The 27944-nt window shown below is 32.2% G+C and overlaps 1 protein-coding gene across 7 annotated transcripts in view; it reads right to left on the bottom strand.

Annotated features, from left to right (window-relative positions):
* PCDH15 (protocadherin related 15) overlaps window positions 1–27944 on the bottom strand; it is a gene marked incomplete at both ends in the record, with an annotated part of 736996 nt that overhangs the window by 286596 nt on the left and 422456 nt on the right. For 5 of the 7 annotated variants that reach the window (XM_079712493.1, XM_079712490.1, XM_079712491.1 and 2 more), the window contains 4 exons: window positions 2691–2823; window positions 10932–11125; window positions 21836–21985; window positions 23443–23577. In XM_079712493.1, the coding sequence (XP_079568619.1) occupies window positions 2691–2823; window positions 10932–11125; window positions 21836–21985; window positions 23443–23577 (612 nt within the window). Of the gene's footprint in view, window positions 1–2690; window positions 2824–10931; window positions 11126–21835; window positions 21986–23442; window positions 23578–27307; window positions 27329–27944 lie in introns of all 7 variants that reach the window. The other 2 variants (XM_079712489.1, XM_079712488.1) reach the window with 1 other exon arrangement.

Genomic DNA, 27944 nt, shown 5'->3' with positions numbered 1-27944 from the left:
GGGCTGAGTCAAACACTCAAAGAGAATGTAGAATGTGAGCCATAAATTATAAGGGTAACTTGGATGGAAACAATGCTCTTGTAAAGATAAATAAAAAGCTGAGACTTGTTGTATTTGGGTATAATACATAGTCCTATTTGGGATCTCAGTGCCCGCTCTGGCTCCAGCACACCAGTCTTACAGGCTTCACTGGCAGGTCAGAATTACAAAGGAGAAGCATGCTTAAGAGCAAGAGCTGACCAAATCCGGAAGAAAAAAACCCCACCTAATACTAACCCTGATCAGCATAAGTTCGAAAATTAAGAGTTCTGGGCAACATTTTCCTCCACTAAATGCCATCAATACAGCAGCCAGGCAAAACAGCCTTAACAGGCTGAGGAAAATCACAGCCTCCCAAACAACTTTTAGATAGAATGAAAGGAAAATACCTACAAGGGGAAAGGAAGTGGGGGGTGAACAAGGATTATTCTCTGAAAAGAAACCACTTTGATCTCAGTCAAAACAGATTATTTTGAAGTCAGTCCACTGTTATCTTCGAAAATATATTTCCCCACAAATCTTGTCTTTCTAAACTGAGCTGTGAGTCAGCAGTGGGTAGTGCCGTGTGTGAAAAAGAGAATGTAGCCAGAAGTACCTCTAATGCATTCTGTTATTACAAGTCTTTGGAAGAGTAATTTGATGGAAGCTTTTCAACTTTTAGGTCACTAGTTTAAATTCAGTCTCAGTTGATCACGAGCAAAAGTGTATGGTTGGTGGCCTATGAAAAATGCCTTGATGGTGTCACCCTAGTTCTTTCTAATAGAGACTGCCACTGTAATTGGTACCCTTTATTTCGCTTCTACCAGAAGCACAAAGGGTGAATAGAAATGTCATTTCAAGTATTTTCTCAGATTTTGTACTAGAGATATTTGAGATATGAAAAACGCCAACTCCTTTTCATCTTTAACTCACAGGTAGAATTATTCTCCTATGATATGGTACCTAGATATTTCTGGGATTTATTGAAACAAAACTTGAGACATCTTACAGGTAAAATTATATCTTACTCATAGAAAGTTAAATTATACAAAGGCACATTTTTAAGAAATATTTAAACGTAAAACATGTAAAATTTCTTGGCCTGAACTTACAAATCTAAGATTTATTTTTCTTTTCTTCTTGTTTAAACAAAATAAATCCCCATATATGTAAAGAAGGATTTTCATTATTCTATAAAGGTACTTGTCTTCATATTTGGTTTTCCATATTTTATCATTTTCATGATTTAACTAAATGTTTTCTTCCTCCTAAAGAAACTATAGGGATTTTTTCTTTTATTTTGTCCATTAAAATCCCCCAAATTTCCTTATTACTAATATGTCTACTTTCCTATAATTTTGTTTCCCATCTTTTAATAGTAAATGAACAACAAAAGCAAATTCTCTCTAGTTGCCTGGAAAAAAGCAACAAAATAAATACGAGAGCAGAGGCAAAAAGAAGTATTTGGTAATGTCAACCAAATTTTTGGCAGCCTCAGATAATGAGTGGGATATAATGGAATGAACCCTGTTTTGGAAATAATGATAATTCAATCAGCTGAGTTAGGCCTCATTTAATTTCTGTAAGGTTCACTTTCCACATCTAGATAATGAGGTTGATATGTTTCATTATTTTTTATATTCTTTCTAGTACAAACATTCTATGGAATCTTCACTTTTATATTATCAGGGTTTGAGTGAGAGGGTGTCTGTATTCAAATGGCATTGAGCAAGATGCCTCGTGTCACCTCATTTGATGGTAAAGATCGATGCTGGGATTTTCCTAAATAATCACATTTAAAATCTCTCCTAACCTTCAAGGCCAGCTTCCTGAATTCTCATGTCAGCACCTCCTGCCATTTCCATATAACACCAGGAGGTGATAAATCCTCTGTCCTCTGAACATCCATAGGTAAAATAATATGTCATGTTATGGTCCTTATGATTTTTATGGTAAGTGACAGTTATTATCAACACCACATGTAGCCCAACTTGAAGCTGTAGATTCAGCTGAAAATACAGCATTTTCTGGCCAAAGGTGCTTTAGTTAGAAATGTATAAATTGAGAAAATCAAGCTATGATTCTGCAAGTAACTCATATGCCCATGAATCTGGAGCTGCAAATGGGAATATCACCTAAAGCTACCCCCTTCATCGAAACAAATAAACTGAGGCACAGCAATTACAAGATTTGCCCATGGGCACAGAATAAAATTGTCTGCCTCAGCATTAGAATGCCCACCATCAGCCGGTGAATCTAAAGTCATTTTCTATACAGAACACTGCAGCAAAAATAAATCCTGCTGGGGCAAAGGAATCCAAAACAGAAAATAATAGTCAGCTGCAGACTCTTTGGATGCAAAGTACAAAATATTCAAATGCATGTTTCCAATCCCTTCATTATCTCTTGTAATGATTGCAGCTAATCCCTGCCAGCTAACATTAGTTCTTCAACAGTGGCAATCAATAGAAAAGATTAGCTGTGAAAACCTTCCATCCATATCCCTGCTTTCCTTTCCAGATGGAATTTTCATTCACTAGAGTGTAAGCAGACATGTGAGGTTTTCTCCCCTGCCATGCACAGATATAAACCCATTAGCCTTCAAGGTTGTCGCTAGAATTTTTTTTTTTTTTTTTGTCGCTAGAATTTTATACGTATACTAAGGAGCATACCTGTAGATTTAATAAAACAGCGCCGATCCTCATGGCCTCACTGACTTCAAGGCTATACATCAGCTGTGGGAAGCGAGGAGGGCTTTGATTATTTGGAGGAAGCACTTCAATGTACACAGTGCAGATGGAGTGCCTGCAGAGAAAGAGAAGCAAACAAGAGGGGTAAAAATCTACATCACATTTAATGACAGACTGAATTTGATATTCTGTTATTGGCTTTACAGGAGAGGAAATTCTGAATTTTTATAGAAAATAATAAAATAATTCAGAATGAAGGGATGGAATAATAAAGCTATCACAAAAAGATGATGTTTTTATGAAATTATCTTAGTAAAAGGAAAAAAATGCCTCAGGTACATATTTTTCCTACTTAGATTAATAGTGTGAATTAAAAAGGAATAACTGTACAAATAAAGCTAATAAATTAACTTGACTTCTGGCTTTATTTTGTAATGCTTCTCTAATAGCAAAAAAATATTCTATAAATATCTGGTAATAAGAGTTGGTCTTGGGGCTCTCTTCCTATTAAACCAGCAGAGAGAGTATTGATTAAAATAACACACAAAACAAAATATGGGCTGTGTTTTATTTGTTTTGTTACTGACATCAATGGCTTAATGAAATGCATATCAAGAGTCAGGATCATAAAGTAATCATTGCGTAAAATAGTTGCAAACAAAACCAAATCTGTTTTTAAGTCTTCTTTAAAGAGTTTAATATAAAAATTTAGAAACTAGATTTAATTGAAGCCTTAGATTGATGTGCATTGTTTTTGAGGGATAAAAATATATTATATTATTATAAGGACAAAAACATGAGCATTGACATAATCACCTTTTTTGATATGTCTAAACTCTGAAATTTCTTTACACAGCAAAAGCTAAAGAAGATGTTCAAGGTTGGTACAGAAGAAACACTGGCAAAAATGTATCAATGATACCTGCGAATTTACAAAGTCTGCCTTCTATCTTGAAGAACATACCACCACTGCCTGAGTTGTATGCTTTAAACTTATTTTAACAAAATCATGCCTTTTTATTCAAAACACATTTCTTAAAATTTCTATTTGGGAGCTAGAATTTTCTTAAAGTAGCCCAAAGCTCTTTGCATTAAGCGCATCAATTAAAAGACATGGTCACCAAAAACATTTTTCTGAGATTATTATTCTATAATAGTTTACTTTGAAAAGCCCTTAAGAGAAATAGAGACCATAGGCACTGAAAATGATTTTTTAGCTTATCAGCTTATATCACCTTATATTATGCCTAAGTCCAAATTGTTTCTGAATATATTCTCAGTAGAATAGATACCTATAGAATATTAAGCACCTCTAAAAAGCTGCAGTGACAAAAAAAAATTCATACTTAAATTTATCACAATATTGTTCCAAAGTAATCTCACTTTAAATTAAAATCTCTTAGACTTCATAATCAGTTAAAGTATCTGCATTCTTTCTTGCTCTGATTTTATCTCATTATTAAAATTTGCCAATAAAATTAACCAAAATATAATTGCTTTTCTTTTCAATTTTGTTTTACAACTCGTGCTTTAAGGATAAAATGTTTAAAGTAGATTAAAATGGATGATGAAATGCTGCTTATAAACTTAGAGGTACTAAGTTTAACTTATAGGTACTATAATGGCTAGATGAAAAATAAAAATATCAGCAAGTTATAAATTTAGTGTGCAAAGAGTCCCACTCTCATATTGTAGGAATACATTAATTGTCAATATGAGGTGGGCTTATTATCCTCCCAGATGGTGATCTGGTTCCAACAGCCATCCCAAGATATACACTATTGCTGATATTACCCTTCATAATCCTGATTTTTTTAGTGTCTGTTACTTATCAAGTGATTTAAACATTTTATAAATCTCTTCTTTTTTGCTGCCAGCACATTCTCTATGCATAAGTCTTATAACATTTACCCTATATCACATTGGTAATAACCCTAGCTGAGTGACGTTGAGCACTGGATTCGTAACCACACATTCCTGGGTTAGAATTTTTATGCTACCACATGTGATCATAGGCAACTGACTTCTTTCAGTTTCACTATTTCCATCTGATAATTAAGAATAATAATAACATTAAGATTAGCATAACGATTAAATAAGATTATATGTATGGTGTGTATGTGTGTGTGCACATATGTGTATGTATATGTAAGTATATACACACATAGAAAAACAAATTTATCAGTTATTATTGTTAACTGTTCAAAATAAGGCTTCTTATTCTATTCTGTGGAATGAACTAAATAAGCTTATATTTACCTTATTAACATCCCTTAAAATATTTTAGACATTTTAATCACATCTTTTCACTTTTCTTGGCTAAAAACCTACAGGCACAGTATCCCCTCTTGCCTCCCCAGAGTGGAGCATGGTAGTGTTAGGGTTCGGACATATTGGATCAGAATCTTTTGATGTGGGACCACAAATCGACATTTTCCATGGATATACAAGGTTTTTCTCACACACACTTGATTCAGAAGACCACTGTCCCGGAAGTTCATGGGGAGTATAGCATGTAGACTCATCTGCTTTTTAAGTTAGGAGGCCAGGGAATTCCTCTACAAACTGACCTAAAACTCTCCTTAATAAGCTTGGAGGCAAGAGATTCCCTCACTGATTAACATTTTCTTTTTGACCTAGAACACACATGTATTCCAAATTCAAAACTTCTTTTCAAAAAGTTAGAGCCTTCCTGCTTTTGATATTTAGAACTTCAGCTTACTGATGTGGAGTACTTTATAAAATCTTTACCAGAATATGGGTCTCTTTCTGCTCTTAAAACTATAATTTGTACTAAACTTATTGTACTTTGTATATTTCCTTATTTTCCCCCTTTGAATATTTTCCCATTTTAGAGGGCTAAACTGTTTATATCCACAGCACTACAATAAGGACCTCTAACTCAGATGAAGCTTGTGTCTTTGCCACAGAGAAGAAAAATTTTAAATGCAAAACAAAAGAGACTATCCCCAAGGCAGAAGACAGTGAACAACTATGGTCCAACATGACCATCTCCTTCATCTGCCCTTACTCCTTTGCTTCCTTTGCTCCTTTCCACAGTAATTCAAATGCTAGAATTGCTAATCATGACCCCCACCCCCACAAACACACACTCTTGGATCTTAGAGTTATTTGGGGAAGATCATAACTCAATGTCTTGCATTTTTCATCTTTAACATCCTGACACTTCCCTACAATGTGTTTAAATAAGCACTAACCTTCTTGATAGCTATTGCCTTCTAAAATGCTATCTCCCTTTTTATCCCTGATGTCAGCACAGTGTCAGAGTTAGCTTTCCTAAAACGAAATGCCAAGAGTATTAACCATAAAATGATATCATTAATGCTGTAATAAATAGTAGTAATTCAACAGCATTGATCAAGCACATAATAAAATAGGACAGTCATGAGGTAAATAATAAATTATAATAAATTCTATGTGAACACTTTGTATCACATTTTATAGCTAGTCTTAAATGCATAAAAATGAGAATCTATATAATACCAATTTTATTTTGTAATATAGCCAGCATAATGTAGATAACTCTCTATTTCTAAACATAAAATTCATAAAGTTTTTATTTCACATTTGGTAATGAGGTCAAAGTAGAACAAGAGAGGTGACATAACTTCTCAGATAATTGTATGATTTTAAAAGACCCTAGAAACCATCTAGTTGAACTCCCATTTTACAAAAGAGGATTAGAAAATCAGAAAGATTAAGTGACAGATTCAGGGTTATGAAGTTAATTAGCAACAGCAGATAAACTAAAAGGCAAGGCTACTGTATTCAAAATCTGCCTCTCCTTTCTCCCCACATCCTACAAGAACAAAAGTGGGAGGTAAATTGAAGACATTTTAGTTATCTGATGTGTGTGTGTGTTTCTGTGGGGAGTATGAAACATCCTTGGTTTGCAATGAAGGATGTTATCTCACAGGAGATCACAAATTTCAAGTCTTTGGATCAGACTATAATATTACAATCAATTTTAATTATTTATATCATGAATAAAACTTCATCCATAACACTTTTTTTAAGAACAAAATAAAATATGAATAAAAAGAGGTTATGAAGATAGACCTAAGAAGCTTTAACTTCAGAAATGGTATAATTTTTAAAAAGATAAAAAGTCATATTTTTTGGATATGACAATAGTACTCAGTGGTACTGAGGTGATGTCCTCGACATTTAGAGGACTGCACAATCTGTATGGTAATTTTCTTTTCAATGTGTCAACATACGCTACAGGGTGTCTATTTGTAACTATATTTCTAAGTTGTCTCCAAGATGAAGGTTCTAGGTATTTATATTGCTTTCACTAGTAGACTTAAGACAAAAACCTTATCTTTTCTTCCTTTGTCTCCCACCAACATCACACTAAAAAAGCTATATTTACATTTCAGTGTTCACAGGTTCTACTTTACGATTTTGGAAGTACATACAGGAATCCATAGGAGCAAAAATTTCAGACTTAAAGCTAAATAAGACGTCAGAGAAATTTCTCAGGGGAAGTTACAGAGACAAGATGTACTTAGGTACATGGTGTTGAGAAGAGACTGAAGGGGGCACAGGCAGAAGTCTAACTGGACTTCTAATTAGAAGAGGTTTTCAACACTAGAGAGAACAGTGGCTTGGACTGCTATGTTAATAATGAAAGTAGGGGGATTTGTTGGTTTCTGAGTATGTTTTTAGGGTAGAGCTTAGAGTTGTTGCTCAAGATTATATTTGGAGTTTGAATGAAGGATAAGCATTGAGGATGGCTCCAGGGATCTTTGGCCAAAGTGACTGCAAGTTTGGAGATGCTTTATACCACATATTGGACATTGAAGTCACCAAGAATTTTGACAAACATACTGTTGAAATGAATGCCAAGCAGACTAGAACTAAACTCTTCTGCAGTGACCTGCAGGTCTATAGATAACAGTGGGAGATGAGGTTAGAGATAAGAGAAAATGGGGGAGGGACCTGTGACCTGCAGATGATAGTAGCAGGGAGTACTGGATAGTACATTCTTATGTACATTCTTATGTAATGAAATTAAAGAGAAAATATCAAGGAGAAGGAGAAAGAATAGTCTAGAAATATCAATGAGGAACTACAAGGTCCTGTCAAATCTCTATGATTAATGATAAGAGGGGTGTGAAGAGAAAAGTCTCTCATGTGGGTGTGCTGCGGAGGAAACAATGTCCTTTTCTCTGCTCTGGAGGAGGTTTTAATGGTTAATGGGTTTGTTACAGATCTTCTGTCAAACTGCCTGGCCCTGCTATAGTTTGGAGTAGTATTTTCCTTGGAAAATACTATTGATCTCTTAAGAATTCTTAATCTTTGGGATTGATTTTGGTAAATAATATTTTCTTGAAAAATTATCCATTTTATCCATCTTTTCAAGCTTTTACATCTATTAAAGCAAAGTGGTCTTTTAATGATTCTTTCAATTTCTTCTGTTTCTCTTTTTTCCCTCTCAGAATTTATTAGGTAAAGTTGCACCTTCTCCCACTTTTTTTGATTAGTTTAGCTGATAGTTTATAAATTTATTTATGTTTTTATTTATTTATATTTCAAAGAACCAAATTTGAATTTATTTATTGGCTTTAGAGATGTTTACAACTAATTCATAGTCGTCAAACTTATTAATTCATTTTTGTGTTTCTTTGTGGTTTTTGTTTATTTCACTTATGAAGTATCATAACAACTACATAAAGCCTTCACAGAAGTTTCTCAAAAAGAAAAGCATGGACTAATTTCACTAAATAAAACACTAACAAATATAATCCAGAAGTTTATTTCAAGATTAACATACCAAGGCCTACTTGGATTTATATCAGGAATGAAAAATAGATTTATTATAGAAACTGTATTAAGATCAATCATACTAGCATTGGCTCAAGAAGAAAATTCATTATTGTCTTCATAGATGATGGATATTTATTTGACTTGAATAAATGACCATTCTTATTTTTTAAAAGTCAATAAAATAAGAAGAGAAGAATGCTTTCTTAACATAATAAAATATGTTTTTTAACCATAAACCAATATAATAGGGAAATGTGGGAGGTATTCCCACTCAAATCAAGGTCAAGACAAGCAATTTTATTGGAAGTACTAGCAAATGAAATTAAACAGAAGAAAAAAAATAGAAAGACATCAAACTATCACTACTTATAAAATATGTTCTTGGATAACGTAGGAACATGAACTGGAAAACTACAAAAACATAAGAGAATTAAATACGAAAGTGGGTTAAAATTAATATAGATTAACAGCTTTTACATATGTATCAACCATTTAGAAGAATGAGGAAGAAGGAGTCTATTTACAATAACACCAGAAGATGAGAAACAACCCAACAAAAATATGTCTAGGACATATATAAAGAAAATATTTTTAAAATAAAATCTACTAAAGGACTCAAAAGAAAACATGGATAAATGAAGAGACAGAAAGTTCTTAGAAAGTTCTTAGACAGAAAGATTCAACACCAACAATGTATAATTTAACCCTAAGTAATTAATTTATAAATTTAATGTGTTGCTAATAAAAATATGGTTAAAAAAAACATACTTAAGTAGCTTATATAAAGTCAAAGAAAAAAATTAACAGAAAGAGTAACCAGAAAATTTTTAAGGAAGAAAATCAATGAGTTAAGTTCACACCACTGTGTTATAAAGCATAGTTTAAAATCTTAACAATTAAGATTGTGTGACAATAGCTCATAAAAACATAGGTGAACTAATGGAATAGTGGAGAAAGTCTAGAATCACATTCAAATACATAAGCAAAAATATAATAAATGTAACATCTCAAATTAATGAGTAAAAAGATGAACCATCCGATATATTATGTGAAAAATGGCATAGTTGCCTGAAAAAAAAAAATACTGCTGCATCAATACCTCCTATTGTACAGTAGGATAAATCCCAAATGCAACAAAGATTTAAACATACAATATGAATACACAGTCACTAGTAGAAAACACAGAATAATTGTAACCTGGGTTTAACAAATCAATAGAAAGATGGGCAAAGATTGTGAACACAAAATTCACAGAAAAGGTAACAAAAGTAGAAAACATAGGAAGTATACTCAAATTCATTCATAAGCAAATGGATAAAAAAATAAATACTATTTTTTTAACTTATCAGGCTGGCAAAAATCCAGAAGTTTGATATGACACACACTGGGGAGACTGTTTAGAATTAGCCATACTGAGACCTGGCAGTTAGAATTGCAAATTGTTATAATCCCCATAGAATACAATTTGGCAGTTCTCTCTAAAACTTACAATTGTGTGTACCCTTTGGTCTAACTTCTGGGAATTTACTGTATTGATATACTGGCACACATTCAAAATGATGCGTGTTCGATGTTACTTATTTCTTCATTGTCTGTTAAAGAGAGACTGACATGTAAAGTCTATCAACAGTGGGTTTCTTAAACAGTATTACATATATATGAAGGAATATTATGTAGCTGTGATAAAAAGTTTTAAGGGAATTATCCAGTATTCATCTGGAAAGAGCCCTAAGATACATTGTGAGGGTGAAAAATAAACCAGCAAGGTTCAGCAATGTATTAATATTAACTTCATATATTCTTAAAATGCATACTGAAAATCTGGAAACAAACAAGAAATCAATAAAAGGGATATCTCAGGGATATCTCTTGGTCGGGGCAGATAGATGTAGTTGTAACAGTTGGAAGTCTTTTTACTTTTTTCTCTCTTACTGTCTCTCTCTCATATGTATCTATGAGATTATATTACATATACATAAATATATAGATTTTCTAGATAAATTGTATATGTGTATAAAAATTTTAAAAATAATTACTCTGACACTGAGAGATGGCCTCAAAACCCTGAGACATCACGTGTTACATGCTATCTGTGACCTCTCACTATGAGCAGCCTTGCTTTTCACTAATAAAGCGGACACATGCCTCTGATATTTCCCAGTCCCCACTCCCCCTCCCAACAGAGACTTGCATCCTTCACATCTGTGAAATCACAGTTAAATATTTTGTGGTTTAATCTTGACTTTATTGTACTTTTCCCACAATTTGACCAAAGAAGAATATGCAGTTCCTGAGAATCCAGTCTCTCTGATTTTCTGATCTAATTTAGATGTTTATAAGATAAAAGAATGCTTGCAGTGCGTCTTAAACTTAATTTTGGGGTTTAAACTGGAGCGATGAAAAGACCGCATTGCTTCTGATATAAATTACCTTCTCTCTGCTGGAGGAGCATTATCCGCTGCTTGGATGGTGAGCGCATAAGTCCGCCCAACTATCAATTCCACCCCCGGAGCGATGGTGATAAGCCCTGTTGTTTTATTGATGATGAAGTCTCCCTGAGCCCCAACCAGTATTTCATATGTGATCTCCCCGTTTGACCCTTCGTCTGCGTCGACTGCAGTGAGCTGGAATTAAAAATAACAATATAAATCCTCTTGGGACTCAACTTTTCACCATTGTGTCATTTTTTTCCCCCAACAAAAGAAGCTTGCTTTCAAACACACACACACAAAGTAAGTAAAAAAATTTCTCTTGACATGTACACTCTTGTTTTCTTGAATTGAGGCTACTGTGTTCTAATGCTGAAGCAATCACATCAGGAAAGAATTTTTTGTTCTTGTGAGAGTGATAAAAGATTTTGAATCCTGAAGACTATTTTAATTTCCTAAAGAAAAAAAAAAAGGAAAGCCTGTCCCTATAGGAATATTTTTTTTCTCTGTCTTATCACCTGTTCTTGACACATAAACACATATTAATAAGGACGGAGGTCTGGAAAAAATGAATTGCTTTTATTATTCTCATCCTTCCTTTTGCTCTAATTTTTTCCAGTCTTAATGTTTTCCCTCCCATCTCCCAGAGATTCTCTTGTCCTGTAATTCTTTTTACTTACACATGGCTTTAGCAAAAATTCTTATAATCTTGTTCACAATGACTTATAAAGGATTGATAAGTCTTAGAGTATTACCTTTTCAAAAGCAAACAAATGCATCTCCAATTGTAGAATATCTAATTAGAAAATTAGAATATCAAGCCAAAGAAATATTTTTTTTGAGAAAAGGCATTCAATTTAGAGTCCCTGACATAATACCACATGAGCATCTGTAAGGCTAATTTGCACATATTCATAATCATTTTGGAGCAAATGATATGCAATAGTTAAAGACTATTTGGGGTCATTATATATGAAAAGAGAATAACCATTATTAATTTCATAAAGCCAAATTAAGGTCATTATGATTTAATATGTTAAATAAGCCTCATGGACCCTGATAAATATAAATTTACTTAAGGGGGAAAAAAAAAGATTTTACTGGGAAATCTTATAATATGCATTTTACAAAGAGTCACAGAATTTTCTGTTTTCATCCTTTGACAGATAAAGAAAAGAAAGCTGGCCTCAGTTTACACATAAGAGGAAAGCAAAAATTTCCTGTTAATAAAGAAAACACACAGGGTTGTAATAAATAAAGTTGAAGAAAAAAATTTTCTTATTTATTGACATTATGCATTTCTTACTCATGAGTTTCACTTCTATAAAGTAGCAGTTCTTTGTCATCCACAGACTTCTTTGGGCGGCTACTGGACATTTTGGTGCACTTTCTTAGATAAAATGCAAGTGTACACATTTACCTTGAAACTTAAATTCAATTTCAGAAATGCTGTGTTAATTAATGGCCCATTCAAAGGATCATGTTAACTATCCTAATGAAATGTAAACAAAGTACTTTATGCACCTCATCGTGCTTAAGGGGATATACTGTGCATAGCCTATTTCTATTTTTATTATACACTGCATTTAGAATGATAATGTGCATAGAAATAGCAGCAACAAAAATAATTCAGAGAAAAAAATGAAATTTGCAAGAGAGCCATAAATTCAGCTAAGTCTGAGACTGGGTATTTGGGGGTGAACAGATGTGGCTGCCAGAAGGAAAGGCATTTCATGAAATGATTTTGGGACTTACGTGAGGATGACAGACATAGTCCTAAAGGCAAAGGAGAAGGAAACAATTTGCAGAAACAGTCAGAATGAATGATATATATTTATGGAGAACTATTCAAGCCAGACAAACTCATTCTCTTTTGTGTGTGGATAAAATTAGAAAATTAGAGGACAGGGGTAGCAGAGGAGAAATCAATTTTGATTATAGTAAATCACTTAATACAATGTCTCAGGAAATCCTAATTAAAATTTAGTTCAAATTGGATTCAATATTAACATTCTTCCTGGGACTGAAATTGGCTAAAGGAATTTAGTGATAAATGGCAATGCATCAAGTTAAGAAGAAGTGTTGAGAAACGTGCTTAAGGGATATGGGTATTATGGTTGGTCTTATTTAACATTTTCATAAATGATATTGGAAAAGAGAAAGCTGGATGATAATTAAATTGAAAAAGGCACCTGTCTGGGAGGTGCTGTAAATACCAAACAGTACTGCAAAGCGCAGGTGATAGAAACAACCCCAAAACTGCAGAGTCAGCCAACCACAGATAATATATTCAGGGAATACAACTAGTGCCACAGAAATCATTAGCAAGTAGGAAGTTTAACAAATAAGCCAAAAAATGAATTCTATGTTTGTTACTCAAATAGCTTTATACAAATTTTCAGACTTTCAACACTAAGTAATAAAAGAGTGCATCAAGAATCCACTTACTTGAGTCCCTATACATGCAAACAAAAATATTTTAAAGGAATTATTGGTGGTCCAAGATTAGAAAAGAGCTGAGACACTGACTCAGAATACCCTGAAAACGGTAACATCTTGTGAAAAAACCTGAAACTAAACTATGGTGGGGATTTAATTCAATAACAACTCAATGATTTTGTGATCAGTGGTCTATGAGATTATAGGTATATGAAGCCCGTTCCTAATTTAGTGGGAAAATCTGCCCCGTAAATAAAAACCCTTTATTTTTTTTCATCTTCCAGTGCATTTTAATCAAACTTCCATCATCAGAAGAGTTCTTGTAGCATACAGTGTTAGGATGGGCATGCTGACTTGGTCCTACAAATGGAATATCCACAGATTTGCACTTCAAACATGTATGAAAAATAAAATATATAATATTTAGCTGTATAAATTTCCCCACTAATCATGTTATCTTTAAAATAAATTACTACCTCTCTCCAATAAATTAAGCAGCCTGGAGTCACTAAGCAGACATCAGCCAAATGACATCCGTTTCTTGAAAACATTCTGGGGGAAATACTGGAGACAGTCAAATGCTTACAGGAATAAACATGAATTAAAACTAGCACATTCAAAAATAAAAAAAAAATATCTACAACATTATTGAGAGAAATTTAAAAGTATGTGGAGAAACAGTCCATGTTCATGGATATAAAGACTCAATATTTTAAGATGGAAATTCTTTAAATTTATTTGATTTATAGATTCAGTGTAACCCCTATCAAAATTCTATCAGGCTTTTTGGTGGAAACTGTCAAGTTAATCCCCAAATTATATGGAAATACAAGGGACCTAGGATAGCCACCATTTTAGAAAAGAAAAACAATGAAGAAGGAATTACACTATCAATTTGAAAACACACTATCTACCCACAGCAATCAAGATGTAGTTTTGACATTAGTTAGACATACAGATTAACAGAAGTCCAGAAGTAACCTTTTACATTTATAGCTAACTGACTTACAACAAAGATACCAAGGTAATTTATGGGGAAAAGATAGTTTTTTGAATAAAAACTGCTGAGATATTTATATGCAAAAGATTTTTTTAAATGAACAGAGATCTTTATCTCACAGCATATGCAATATTAATTAAAAATGGATCATCTAAATGTAAAATGTAAAAGCTAAAACTATAAAACTCATAGCAGGTGATATAGGAGAAAATCTTCGTGAACTCTTGTTGGCAAAAGTTTCTTAGATGTGACACTAACAGCATGATACACAAAAATAGAAAATATTTGCAAATCATATAGCTGATAAGGGACTTGTATTCAGAATTTAATGAATGTCAGCCATTTCAACAAAATATATTTAATATAATAAAACTTCAAATATAATTAAAGTCTGCAATACGAGTGAGTAAACTATATATTTTAAGAATCATTATTTTGGTTATAAGTTTTGATTCTAATGTAAACAAGTTTAGGTAAGAAACTGTATGAACTTTAGTAAAGTTAAATTGTTTCAATATGACATAAAATTATGTACAAATGTAAGAGTATATTTACAATTTTGAAAAGTTTGCTCATCAAATCTTTATCTGGTATTTGCTTAAAATACTAAACCCCACTAAGACCTTAAATAAATATACCCCTCAAACTTTAATCATGATATCACAAACACACATATACATACACACATATACTTACCACAGAGAACAATATCATTTGACATACAATAAATTGTCAAAGTCATTAAAATACTACATAGACTTATCCTAATTTTGTTTATAACATTGGAAATTATAAAAATAATTTTAACATATAATTCTATATGTAATGTTTATACGTCCTCCACAGGGTACTAAATAATATACAGGGCACATAGAGATATACACAGATAAGGCAGTAAAAGATATTAATTATCATAAATGCTTTATATAATTCATGAGAATGAACTGATATTAATAATAACTGGATGATTTTATACAAGATTTATCATTTACAATGCACATATGGAAGTAGTTCATATAACCAACTTAATACAGCTGGTACTATTAGTAGCAACATTTTAAAGAGTAGAACACTGAAGTACAGAAGGATAAGCTATTTGTGCAAGGTTACATAGGGTACAAAGTGACAGAAAGGGACATAACTGGTTAGTCTGATTCCAGATACTATTATCCTTACTTAAAAAATGGTTTTTGTATTTAAAAAAAATTTTTATTGGAGTATACTTGATTTAAAATGTTGGTAACAGATACTATTATCTTTAAATTGGATTTAACATCAATTTTGCCACTTCCAAACTTTGTGAATTTGGACCAATTTTATATCAATGTACTAGCTCAAATTCTTTATAAAATCAGTCTGTGAACAAGGAATATTTTCATAGTAATTTCTAGCTCTAATATTCAATGACTTGTGACACAGCATTAGTAATCAGGAATGTTTTCAATGTAATGTATTTTTCCATATTAAGAGAAGTAAAGGGATAGCCTGGCTGAGGCTAAAAAGTTAGAGACCGTTTTGAGAAAGGGCTATAGGAGATAACACTTTGTGTATGTCAGAGAGAATTCTTAAGCCAAATAGAATGCATTTCTAGAATGAGACTCTTTCTAAACTAACTGAGAGCAAATTAATTGAGGGAATAAATTCAATGGGTATTTGGTGAATCCCTACTGTGTGGAAGTCATTGTGCTGACCACTGGTGGTTAGAGACCACTAAAAGGAATTTATGGTTCAGTAGGTTAGACAGAGATGTAAAAGCTAACTTTAATGCAAGGCACAGTAAAATGTATGGGAGATAGAATTGCCACCTAGATATGTGGGAGTATGATGGAAAGAACAATGAATTCTGACTTGCTATGAAAATAAAGACTTTATTTAAAAAATAACATTTGAAATGTGTGTAAAAGAATGAAAAGAAGTATAATTTGGATTAAATTTTAAAATCTGAGAGAGATATCGATAGCCATAGAACAGGAAGGATATTCTATGCTGAAATTAAATGCAACAAACCCTCTATATAATCTCAAAGTTGGTTACATGGAGAGATGTAGCATGAGATGAAACAAAAATACTTGAAGTATTACATAGCTGTTCTTGACTACATGGTGTGGAGATTAGACTCTTCCTGCAGTAGGATAAGGACCTATTTTGACTTGTGTCTGCGTTTCAGAATAATCATTTGTAGCAGTGAGGTGGGGAACCTGCAAAAATACGGTCAGAGTCAACTGTAGCAGCCTAATTTATGGCAGTGCATGGGCATGGAAAAGGAAATGATGACAAACAGGTACATTTTGAAACAGCATCTTCAGAAACCGGACAATCAGACAATCATTGGGATGTTTGCAGGTGAAGGAGGGAGAAAAGAAACATGACTATAGCTGCTGGCCTGAAGCCAGGGTAATCCAGGATTGATTGGGCTCTTCAAAATATAACTGCCTCCAAAGAAGACAGGTTATGTATGTTTGAGTCTGTGTGTGTGTGTGTGTGTGTGTGTGTGTGTGTCTGTGTGTCTGTCTGTCTGTGTTTCTGTATCGGAAGAAAGATAATGTATTAGTCAATTTATCTTAGAGTATGTCAGTTTTAGCTGCCTGTCAAATATCCACCTTTCCATATCCAACAGATACCTTGCCATGTCCAACAGCTTGATGCTCAGGTCATCACAGGACATTTAACTTTGGGTGACATGAGTATACATAAAAGTGATGATTGAAAACTTGGGAATAGATGAAAGAGAGGAAATTTATATATTGATTTTTGGAAAATGTTAATATTGAAAGATTGAGAATTGAACAAGAAGCCAGGAAGAAAGTCCCTCAGTCACCAAACAGCTACGATGAGAACCAGGGAGGTTTTCCATAAAAGGGTAAATTTGAGAGTTTTACATAGATTAAGTACTGAGAAATATTTACTTCTGTATTTGACTCATTAGAATTATGATTTTATATGATTTTAGTAGTATGATGTGAGCGAAGGCCAGATTTATAACTATGTATTAATTATGAATAAATACATAATAAAATAATAAATTATCTAGATTTATCAATCCAAATGCTTAAATACATCAGAGTTGGAATATCAGAGTTAGATAGTAGCATGAAATCTTATCTGGAAAGAGTGTTTAGACCACGGCATGGGAGGATTTAAAAATGCTTATAGGCCAAAGGGTAAGAATCAATAGAGAGGAAGAGATTATTGTAGTAAAATAAAATTGAAAGAATGGAATAACTAGTGAGCACAGGTGAAGGTGAGGGGAAGGGGTGGACTTTAAAGCAGTCAAAAGGAGTAAGAAACACGAAAAAAGGAACTGAAAAACAAGAAATATGGGAAGAGGTGCGGGTGACAATCAAAGGATGCCGCTCCATCAGGGACTCCATCTTAATAAATTAAGATTCCATTTTTCAGAGGGTACAAAATTATTGTTAAGGTTTAAGGCAGTTTTTCTCAAAATTAGCTACATATTAGAGCTGCTTTGTTTTATTAAATAAAATCTCTCCAAGTGACTCAACTATGTGTTAACATATCATTTAAATAAAAATATTCAGGGTGTAGTCCAGGCATCACTATTTTTAAAAGTTTCTCAGGTAGAAATCTAATACTCAGGACTAAGATTTAAGAGAATTGTAAAAGTCTAGGAATAGCATCTTTGGAGTACAGACAGGATAGCTAACTACAAATAGTAAAATCTACATCTTTAAAATATTAATATTATATATAAAAATCTATATCTCTAATATAGAGCAATTGGTTTTTCAAGAAAACTAGCAATGTGTGAATGAGACCTTAAGACAACAGAGTGAGGTATCATTTAGAGTCAACCTGGAAAATTTCATTGATGGCCTACAAAATTGTGTTTTGTGCAGCAAAAAATACACTGCATGAACTGAAGAAAAGAATCATACTCACTTATGCCAGTAATTTCTCTCTTAACACAAGGTGTGCTCATAATCTGATTACACTTAATTTTCAGTTGTGAGAGATGCAGCTGCTGTTTTATGGCAGTGCTCCCATAAGTGTATTTCATGAACCATACATGTCAGAATCACCCTGATCCTTTTTACAATAAGCAAGCGTAATAGATATAAAGTCAGAAGGCTAGTTTATAACTGAGAACTTTTAACAAGAACCTGGGTAGTACTCACATTTTTTATGACCAACCGATCCACGTTTGTGGACAAGGAGAGCTACCTCATAATAAGAAGACAGTAGACTCAAATAATTATGTACTTACATCAGGCCAAGATAGTCTCATGTCCACACTGAAAATGATCTGATTATAATACTTAAAATCTGTTTTCCAAGGCTCTCTTTGCTGGAGAGTGCTCATTGTCTCCTTTGTTTCTAACACTTTCACTCTTTTTGACAACAGATTACTAACCAAAGAGGAAAGCAGTTGATCTTCTGTGGAGTTAGTGAGGAAAGGCAGGTTATTGAATGGTTAGTGGTGAATGGAGCATATGAGCCCATTTTATGACCCTTAAAATGAAGTTGCAGATCACAGTTCTGAATTATTTTGCTCTGTTTTAAATCTTTTCTCTCACTGGGAAATCTATTTCCTTTTATTTCTAGGCCCTTGGAGGATGTTTTATAGCCACACCACTCTTTTACCACATACCAGAATAACATTAAAAATGCTAATTAAAAAGCTTCATTTCTTGGCATTTAAATAAGTTAAGAAATTAGAGGCACATAGACAAAAACAACAATCTATGTTCAAATAGATTTTCAAAGGGAAATATATAAAATATGACTCTTTAAAAGCAAGGCAAAAAGTGTTTTATAAAGAGATACATAACGGAAATTAACTCTTGTAGACTGCAAATGCCAGAAATAAGCTTTTGATCCCCCAGGGCAAACATTTTTGCGATACGGTTCCACCACATAATTGCTATAGTTTTCTTAGTTACACTTTCCAGTTCCCTGCTGGTGGTTTTTCTGTATAAACTTACTTTTATTTCCAATTATGTTATTATAGAGATGAGAATCAGATCTAATTAAATAAGAACATGACAATAATTTTCATTCTTTTATCTGTATAAACCATAATTTTACTCCCTATGAAAGAGTGCCTCAGTAAAGATAAATGTAGATCTCTAGGTCCATCAATTCACTAGAAATAAAGACCAATACACTTATTCCTCCCCATTCATTCAGATCTACTTGTTTACAGATCTTTCTTTCATCCTCAAATGAACATTTATTAAGCATCTACTAGTTTAGGCATCTACTATATGCCAGGCACTATGGATACACAGACTATGGATACAGAAATAAATTATAGTTGTTCCCTCAAGACAAATGGGTAAAAAAGGTGGATTTCATCAATATGACAAGTGCCATAACCAAGATATGAATAAAATGTACTGTGGCTGTTTGCAACCTTTTCCCCACTACCCACATACATGGAAGAGGACATTCACATGGATGCACTTTTAGGTGAATTTTCAGTGCTCAGTCTATAATGTTACCCCTTCCTATATCACTGAAGAAAGCACATCTTAATCCAATAAATAAAATAGGGGTAGCATTGACTTATCTCTAATTTATATTAACAATTATATCATGCAAAATAGGTAATAACTCATCTTTTGAACAAATATTTACTGCATGGCTAGTATGTCTGGCATGTGCTGGTATTAGAGTAGCAAACAAGACAGATGGCCACTGATGGAGGTTTTAGTTTTGGGTGAGGACAAGAAGAAAAGAAGATAATTTTAGTTGGTCATATTGGTTATGAAAGTGATGAGAGAAAGTTACAGAATAAGAATGTGTGACGGAGTGTGTATATGTATGTGTGTATGCTGGGAGGCTATTGACACTAAGCTGTTAGGAAAGTTTTCTCTGAGGAGGTGATATTTTGAGCTGGGTCCTGAATGACGAGAGTGAATTAGCCTTGTAAAAGATCAGATAAGAAGTGTTCTTGGTTAACAGAAAATAGTATACAAAAGCCATGAGACATATTGTTAACTATTTCTTCCCATACATTTCACACTGATGAGGACACACCACTGTATCATAATATCTTGGCTAGAAACTACTGTTATTGGTGGGTTGCAAGAACAGGAACTATTAAGGAAGAAGAATTACTAGGAATTATCTACTGAAAACTACCAAGGAATGCTTCCTCACAAAGTAAAATGTCTAAAGAATAGGAGAAAGTAATCAAGCTATAAATAGAAGGGAAAGAGATCAAGGTAAAGGAGATAATTAGAGAAAATGGGAAAGAGCAAGGCACATTCAGGTAACTGGAAATGATAGTTCAGTAGGACTGAAACATACATATAGAAATAGAGGGCCAAATATGAAGCTGGAGAGAAAAGCAACCATAACATAAAGACTTAAGTACACTGTTGAGGCATTTGGAATGCTTTTTTACTGCTCTGAACTATTTATCTAATACTAAAACATATAGGTATACAAATTTATTTATTAGTATTCACTATATACTGTACTATTATATATTAGATTATATTCTATATTATTATGTATTTTATGCTATATAATATATATTATATATAAACTTTAGTAATAATTAGGAGACTTTCTAATACTCTAAAAAGTATAAAGAATCATGACCTTCCTGGCTTGAGAGTAATTTCAAATTATTAAATCTGACTCTCAGATGTAGAGGAAAATATAGATCAGTGGTCTTTACATGACTGGGCAACTTAAACCTTTTGGGTTTGTTTTTTATATTGATTACTTAAGTATTACTTATAGAGCTTCAGATCCAGGAAAGCTGAAGTGAATCTTGCTCATCTGTATTTCTCAACAACTCCCTAGATAATTTTGATGTACAGCCAGTTTGGAAAGTACTGGAGTCAACCAGATTTCTAAAAATCCTCAAGGAAGAATATTATTACTTCTTTATGGTTTATATACAGAGCACAAAAAAGATTGTGGATAACTTGCAATTTATTTAAATGTAATAAGTACAGCTAATGATAAAAATAAAATAAATCAAGGATAAAGATTCTGCCAGATTTCTGTGTTTTCAAAGATATGATTTACTATCTAATCTTAATTTTTCCCATTGTAATGATTCCATTTTATGTCCAGGTAATCAATGTCTATTACCCAGCAATTTATTAATACAGTCCTTTGTATTTATCTGCAAAGGAAATTTAACCCATTTCTACAAGAGTTCAAAATAATTTGAAGTTTTAAGCTACATGTTTAATGCTTGAAACTTCAGTATATTAAATATATGCATTATATTAATTAAATATGTTCAATATATTACATTTTAAAAATCAAGTATAAAAGGTCAAACAGCTATGTGTACATCTAGTTAATTCTACTTTAAAGTCCATGTAGATATACTTTCATTCAAAAAGTAAACATAAATTTAAAGCTTTTTAAGCTAAATTATGCCATACAATAAGTCTGAAATTCACTTTCATTTCTTCAGCAATGTCTTCACCAATGCACTGTATAATGCCCAAGGAAATAATTGTTTCAAATATCCTCACCTGTATGACACTGTCCCCAGGGTTCATATCTGTATAAACATAGACATCATAGGATATTTCAGGGAAGGTTGGAGTGTTATCATTTGCATCCATCACCCGAATATTGACAATAACTGGCTCACTTTCTTGAACACCATCAAATGCCGTTATCTTTGGGGATAGAAAAATACATTTAATAGAGAATTCATGCAAATATAAGCAGTACAGAATTAACTCCTACAATTTAAGAAGCTTCTCATATGTAATTTACAGTTTTAAAAGGGTGCTGAAATATTTGCTGATAAATGGAAGTAATAAAACTATAATAGTACATATAATCAAAGTGTTTTAATGTGCTAAGAAGCAATTATGGAGGAGTCTACTTTGTTTTTAATGTATTGAATGCAAGCACATTTTAAAGAAGCTGATATGTAAAATGTCTTGGAGGCTTGAAATGGCCAATAACATTGCTAATTCTTAGGAGTTAACTACTATTTAACCTTTAAAAAATTAATAGTAAAATACTCTCCACTTTTACATGTTTTGTTTACAATGCAACAGTTGCTTTTACAGCCAACATACTTACATCAGTCAAGAACATAGGTGCCCTAAACATGTAATATCATTTTCTAATAATTCACAAAATCATAATTTTTAAAGGACCCATTGGCATGTTAAGAGTGATATCTTAATTATGTTATTAACTTTTAAAGAAGGTCTCACCAAAAAATCAGTGCTATAACACTACCATCCTTGTTCTGAATGACTTCTGAAATCCACTCTGTATCTAAGTTTTAACTGGGGACTTTAGGTTTTCTGAAAGCTCTGAGTTTGCTGTGTAAGTTTTTCCCGAAAAAAACCCTCCTTATATAAATTCCATTACCTACCCTTTTCTATCAGCTCATTTTCCCCCTATATTTGAATAAAATCTAGCTCAGAAATTTGGATAATGAATAGAACTTCCTTTTTACCTCTATTCAGCTGCCAACTTTTCTCTCTCTCTCTCTCTCTCTTCACTAACCTAACCTACAAATTCTTGTTGTGGGAGGCTGTCCTGTGTATTATAAAAGGTTTATCAGCATCTTCAGTGTCTACCCACCAGATGCCAATAGCACCTCTTCATAAGAGTAATACTCAAAATTCTTTCCAGAAATTGCAAACAGATCCTGGGGAAGGGCAGGATGGGGAGGGTGGTGGGTGCAGGAATCATCCACAGTGAGAACCACTGGCCTAACCCTATGACAAAGTTAAAAATGCAATAACAATAAATAAATAAATAAATGTTAGAAAATAATTTTTTTTATTTTGTTGATTCTACTTTACAATATCTCAATTTAAGTCAATCATGAGTGTATGGTGAAGAGTGAGCTTCCCATTTTCTTGTTTTCATTTCAAAATTTGTCTTTCTTCTGTTGGAAAGAATGGTAATAAACTACACAAACTTACAAACAGAAAAAAAGAGAAATACGTGTGAAGAATTTATTATTTATATTCTCTGTTATTACTTGAAAATATTGCATTTTCCTTTCAAATCATTGACCTTTTCAGTTTTAAACAGACACCTCTTTCTCTTGCATACATATATATGTACACATATATTTATATACATATATATGAAATCTCTTTACCGAAAAGGTGTAAGTTTGCTGTTCTTCCCTGTCCACTGGTTGAAGTAAGGTGAGGTAGCGAGTGATTCCAGTCTGCGTGACAGTGAAGACTGAAGTATAATCATTCAGAAAAAGGTGAAGCTCTGGGTCTTTCGTCTTTAAAAAAAAAAAAGTGCCATTATTTATAATGTTAATAAACAATGCATTTATTAGTTCATTACTTGGAAATTAATTTTTCAAATTTATTACAAAAATACATAACTGTATTAAGAATTTCTAAAGAAAAGAAAGATTTATCTAGAAATTTACTCATAATTGCACAAAACTATCCACAATTACTCACTTTGTGGAAAATAAAATACTTAAATAAGTACTAGTATAATTAATGTGAATAAAAGGAAAAATAGTAGGAAGAAGAAGAAGATAGAAAACAGTCCATTTGAATATATTCTTACTGATTATTTAATATCAATATTTTCCAGAAATTCACTGGACTAGAGAAATAAGAAATAAATACAAGAAAAGGAAATTGGAGCCAAGAATTTTAGCTGTAGAATTTTACAATTATTTCATTTGTAGTAATAAATTGCACACATGCATATTATTATCCTGTCCTCATGTTTAATGTAAAATAGAAATAAAATTGGTTATGTATAATTCATTACCTATAAATATTGTGCTTATTCTTTCTTATTTTAATGTTGTAAAGATTCTCCAAGGGGAAACATAATATTTATTTTAATTAAAACATTTCAGATGATTAGATTCAAAATATATGAATTGACAGACACGTGTCTGAAAAACGGGTTTAGAAAAAATGATATATACATAAAAAGGAAGTGATTGCAAAAGTTCAAACCACAGGTAATTAACTAGGCCTTGGAAATCCTTTACAATCTTATTGCCATCTCTGAAAGATAAGGTATTAATCTCTGCAATTCAGAGAAAGAACAAAGACATAAAATGGGTAGGCTTAGATTGGCGTCTGCATAGTGGAATAGCAAGGAAGGTGCAGCAAATAAAATGGGAATGTTGAGAGAGAGTGGACTACCAGGAAGGCTGTGAAAAAACAGGAACAGGGATGATACAGCGAGGTAAGGTGTTTTACAGATTATGGCAACTTTTAAAATATTATGGTGTGAAATGTGATTTAATATCACAGACTTCTAAGTCTGATATCAAAGGCTGAAGGCGGAGTAGAGAGCCAGGAATTGTTAAACACATTGTCGATTAAAAAGAAAAAAAAATTAGAACTCATATTTAAAAAATTTCTATGTAGAAGTGAGAAAGTTGAAATGCATGCTACTATATTAAAAGGTTGGCATGATTTGATCCACAAGATACTTTACATCTACCTAAAGTTTCAATATGTGTATACTTCAAATAACCTTGGAATGAATGGTTTCATTTGAACCCGACACAAGTTCTATATTTGCAATATCTTATTAGGAGATATTATTTAGCTATATCATGGCAGCTTCCTTGTCCACGATTTTGATATAAGGTCAATGTGCTACATTTATCTCGGAACACTAAAAAAATTAATACTATAGATAATAATATCTGTTGGTCCACTTATAAAATAATTAAAGTTGTTAAGAGTTGTAAAAAAATCAAGAGGCTTCACACTGATATTTTCCAATGGGCATTCAGCTGTTTTCATTTCAGTGTCATGACCCTAGTTTCTCAGCATGGCTAGGAAGTGGGGTATTTTGGTTAATCAAATATGTTAGTTAATAAAAAGTTAAATTCTTTTAAAAAGTAATTTATAAAATACACATTAAAACATATTTTTAAACCACGTTTTTGGATTCTTATTTTGTTATACTTTAGAGCCAATTGTAATCTAATTCAATTATTATTTTTAAATGATCACAAATGTTAGAATACAGTTTCAATTAATTTTAAAAAAAACTAAATAAATATGAGCGTCTGCCTTTTTAGTGCTTACCTTTGATTTTACCTATCAAGGTAAAATCACTAGGCTTTTAAATTCATATATTTTTTTCTGTTCTCTGAACGTACCAACAATGGTGCCAACAAACACAGCTTCTTTTACTCATATATTTACACTACGAGTAATCCAAGCTGAGCAAGTTTTGCTATGGGATTTGCTTGCCAAATATTTCCTTCTTTCCTTTTGTTCAAATCCTTCAGTCATTCTCTACTTCCTTTATGACTAATCCTCTCTCAATTTCTCTTCTTCCTTTCAACTGTAGCTTCTGTTAGTAAATTTGTTAGATACATTCATTCATATACTCACCATGTTTTAAGCATTTTTTTAATGTCAGGTACTGAGATACTGCAATACTGTAATGAGTGTTGGGTTGTAAACCAATGTATGTATATGTGACTGTAGTATGATTGCGTCACAAACCACACTATGTCACAAATTTATGAAAGCGACAAGATTTTCATTGCCAAGCGATTCCCATTCGAAGATGATATACACACCAGGACTTCATAAACAGGCTCTCTCATATTTGATAACCAGAAACACTAAAGTCCTTTTATAATTTAATTGTCTCCATTTCAAGTCCTTTTACAAAAACTAGCTAGGGACTAAAATAACATTTCCCAGAACTGCAGGCTGTTTTATGTAAAAAAAATAACAGAGTGCATAATGTTAGTGTTGTACATGGCATCTTACAGCTTATTCCAATCTGCCTTGCACAGTTAATTTCTGATTAAAATATAACTTTTGAAGTTTATTAATATTTAAAATAATAACTTTCTAAAATTTATATATGTATATAGCACGCATAGATGCTATTGGTAAATGTCTGGGTATTTAAGTATAAGAATTTAAGAAGGCAGACTTGGAAATGTTCAGCTGGTTATCACTCAAAGTTTAATACCTTAGATTCATTTGTAAGGATAATACTAGTTTCAGGTGTGGTGTACTGAGTGTAAATGGAAGATAATGCTCTGGCTTATTATTCTGATAGGGACAATATATTTTATGTAGTCGTTGTGTCTATAAATTTATTTAAAATAAATATTAGTTTTCTAAATCAAAATATACACAGAGGGCTGATTAATATAACAATCTTTTTCCCCAACATAAAGAAATATTATTTTACTCTAAAGTATACATTCAGTATATACCAAAAGCACAATATATTACTTTGTTAATTTGTGTATTATTTTCTGGGAGTGTAAAACAAACTCTGATATTTATTCACAGCACAAATAAAGTGAATGCAAAAGTAAACACATATACAAACACAAAGGTAAACTAACACATGAATGTAAAATTTAAAAATCTCATCATATAGAAGAAATATGTTCAAATATGACAGTCTATTGGATTTAAAACCAATTTTGGGTTTCCAATGAGACTCAAAAGATGACATCACACATACATACACACACAAGATTATATGCATCCTCATATATATGCACATACAACACAGAAATGTATATGTGCACATACATACATATGCATACTTATGAGCATACATATAAATTACAAAGCATAACAAGAAAATGACAAAAAATTTAATCTCATCTGCCAATTTGAATTAGTTGACAGTAGTTCTCTGAAGTACCTTGTTCAAAAGGGTTCGACCCTAAGATTAGAATTTTTTCTTAAAGAATGCAATGATGAATTATTAATGCTTCATGGGCTAAAAAAATTAATAATTAAATAATGTTTGTTTAAGTTCACATGCAGTTTGGATTCTCCACAATTTCATACTACTACAACCAATAATATGATGTAATAAATTTAAATTACATATATATTTTAATAGTTTTAGGTCTTTATAAGTGATAATGAAGTAATTGCCTATTTTCTTTTTTTGTGTAGAAAGGAAAAAGAACAAGGAAATGAACCACAGCAATTAACAAAAGAGCAAACACAAAATTAACACCTAGTACCTACAGGAACTCCACCAGGTGGAACCTATATGCAAATTAAACATTAAATTAAAAAATGTAAATATAAATGACCACAAATATATATATGGCATACAAGTGTACACTAGAAAAAAACCAATGAACCACAAAACAAACAAAACCTTTTCCAGTTCATTCAAACTAACAACTTTTTCGAAGGTGTATTGTTTTCTTAGTAGTGTGACACATCATAACATATATATGATAGTATAACAATATTTATAAAGCATGTAAGTACATTATACCTTTATAAGTGTATTGTATTAAATTTCAAGGATACCTTTATTTTGAAACAAAACACTATATAGGGATGCAAACTGACTTGGAATTATAAGTGGATCATTGCCTTTCTGCAAGCCAAATGCATAACCTCTGTTGATTATTATTCCCTGTTATTTTTTTATAACTAGAATTCAATAAGCAACTTTTAGTGGTTCTGCCACTGAAAACCTGGTGGTTTCAGACATGCCTCTTTTGCATTACCCGCTCTATGTATATTCTGGGCTATTATGAAACTGTGAAGTAAGAATGGTTGAAAAAAATTATAAATATGATTCATATATATATTACATATGCATGTATAAATATATATTGATATCTATATATCTAAAGGAAGGAACATT

Source organism: Hyperoodon ampullatus (genome assembly GCF_949752795.1).
Source record: "Hyperoodon ampullatus genome assembly, chromosome: 1".
In the NCBI taxonomy this organism is placed as follows: Eukaryota; Metazoa; Chordata; class Mammalia; order Artiodactyla; family Ziphiidae; genus Hyperoodon; species Hyperoodon ampullatus.
Note: the sequence above shows the minus strand (reverse complement) of the source record. Positions and strands in the feature narration are given on the sequence as shown.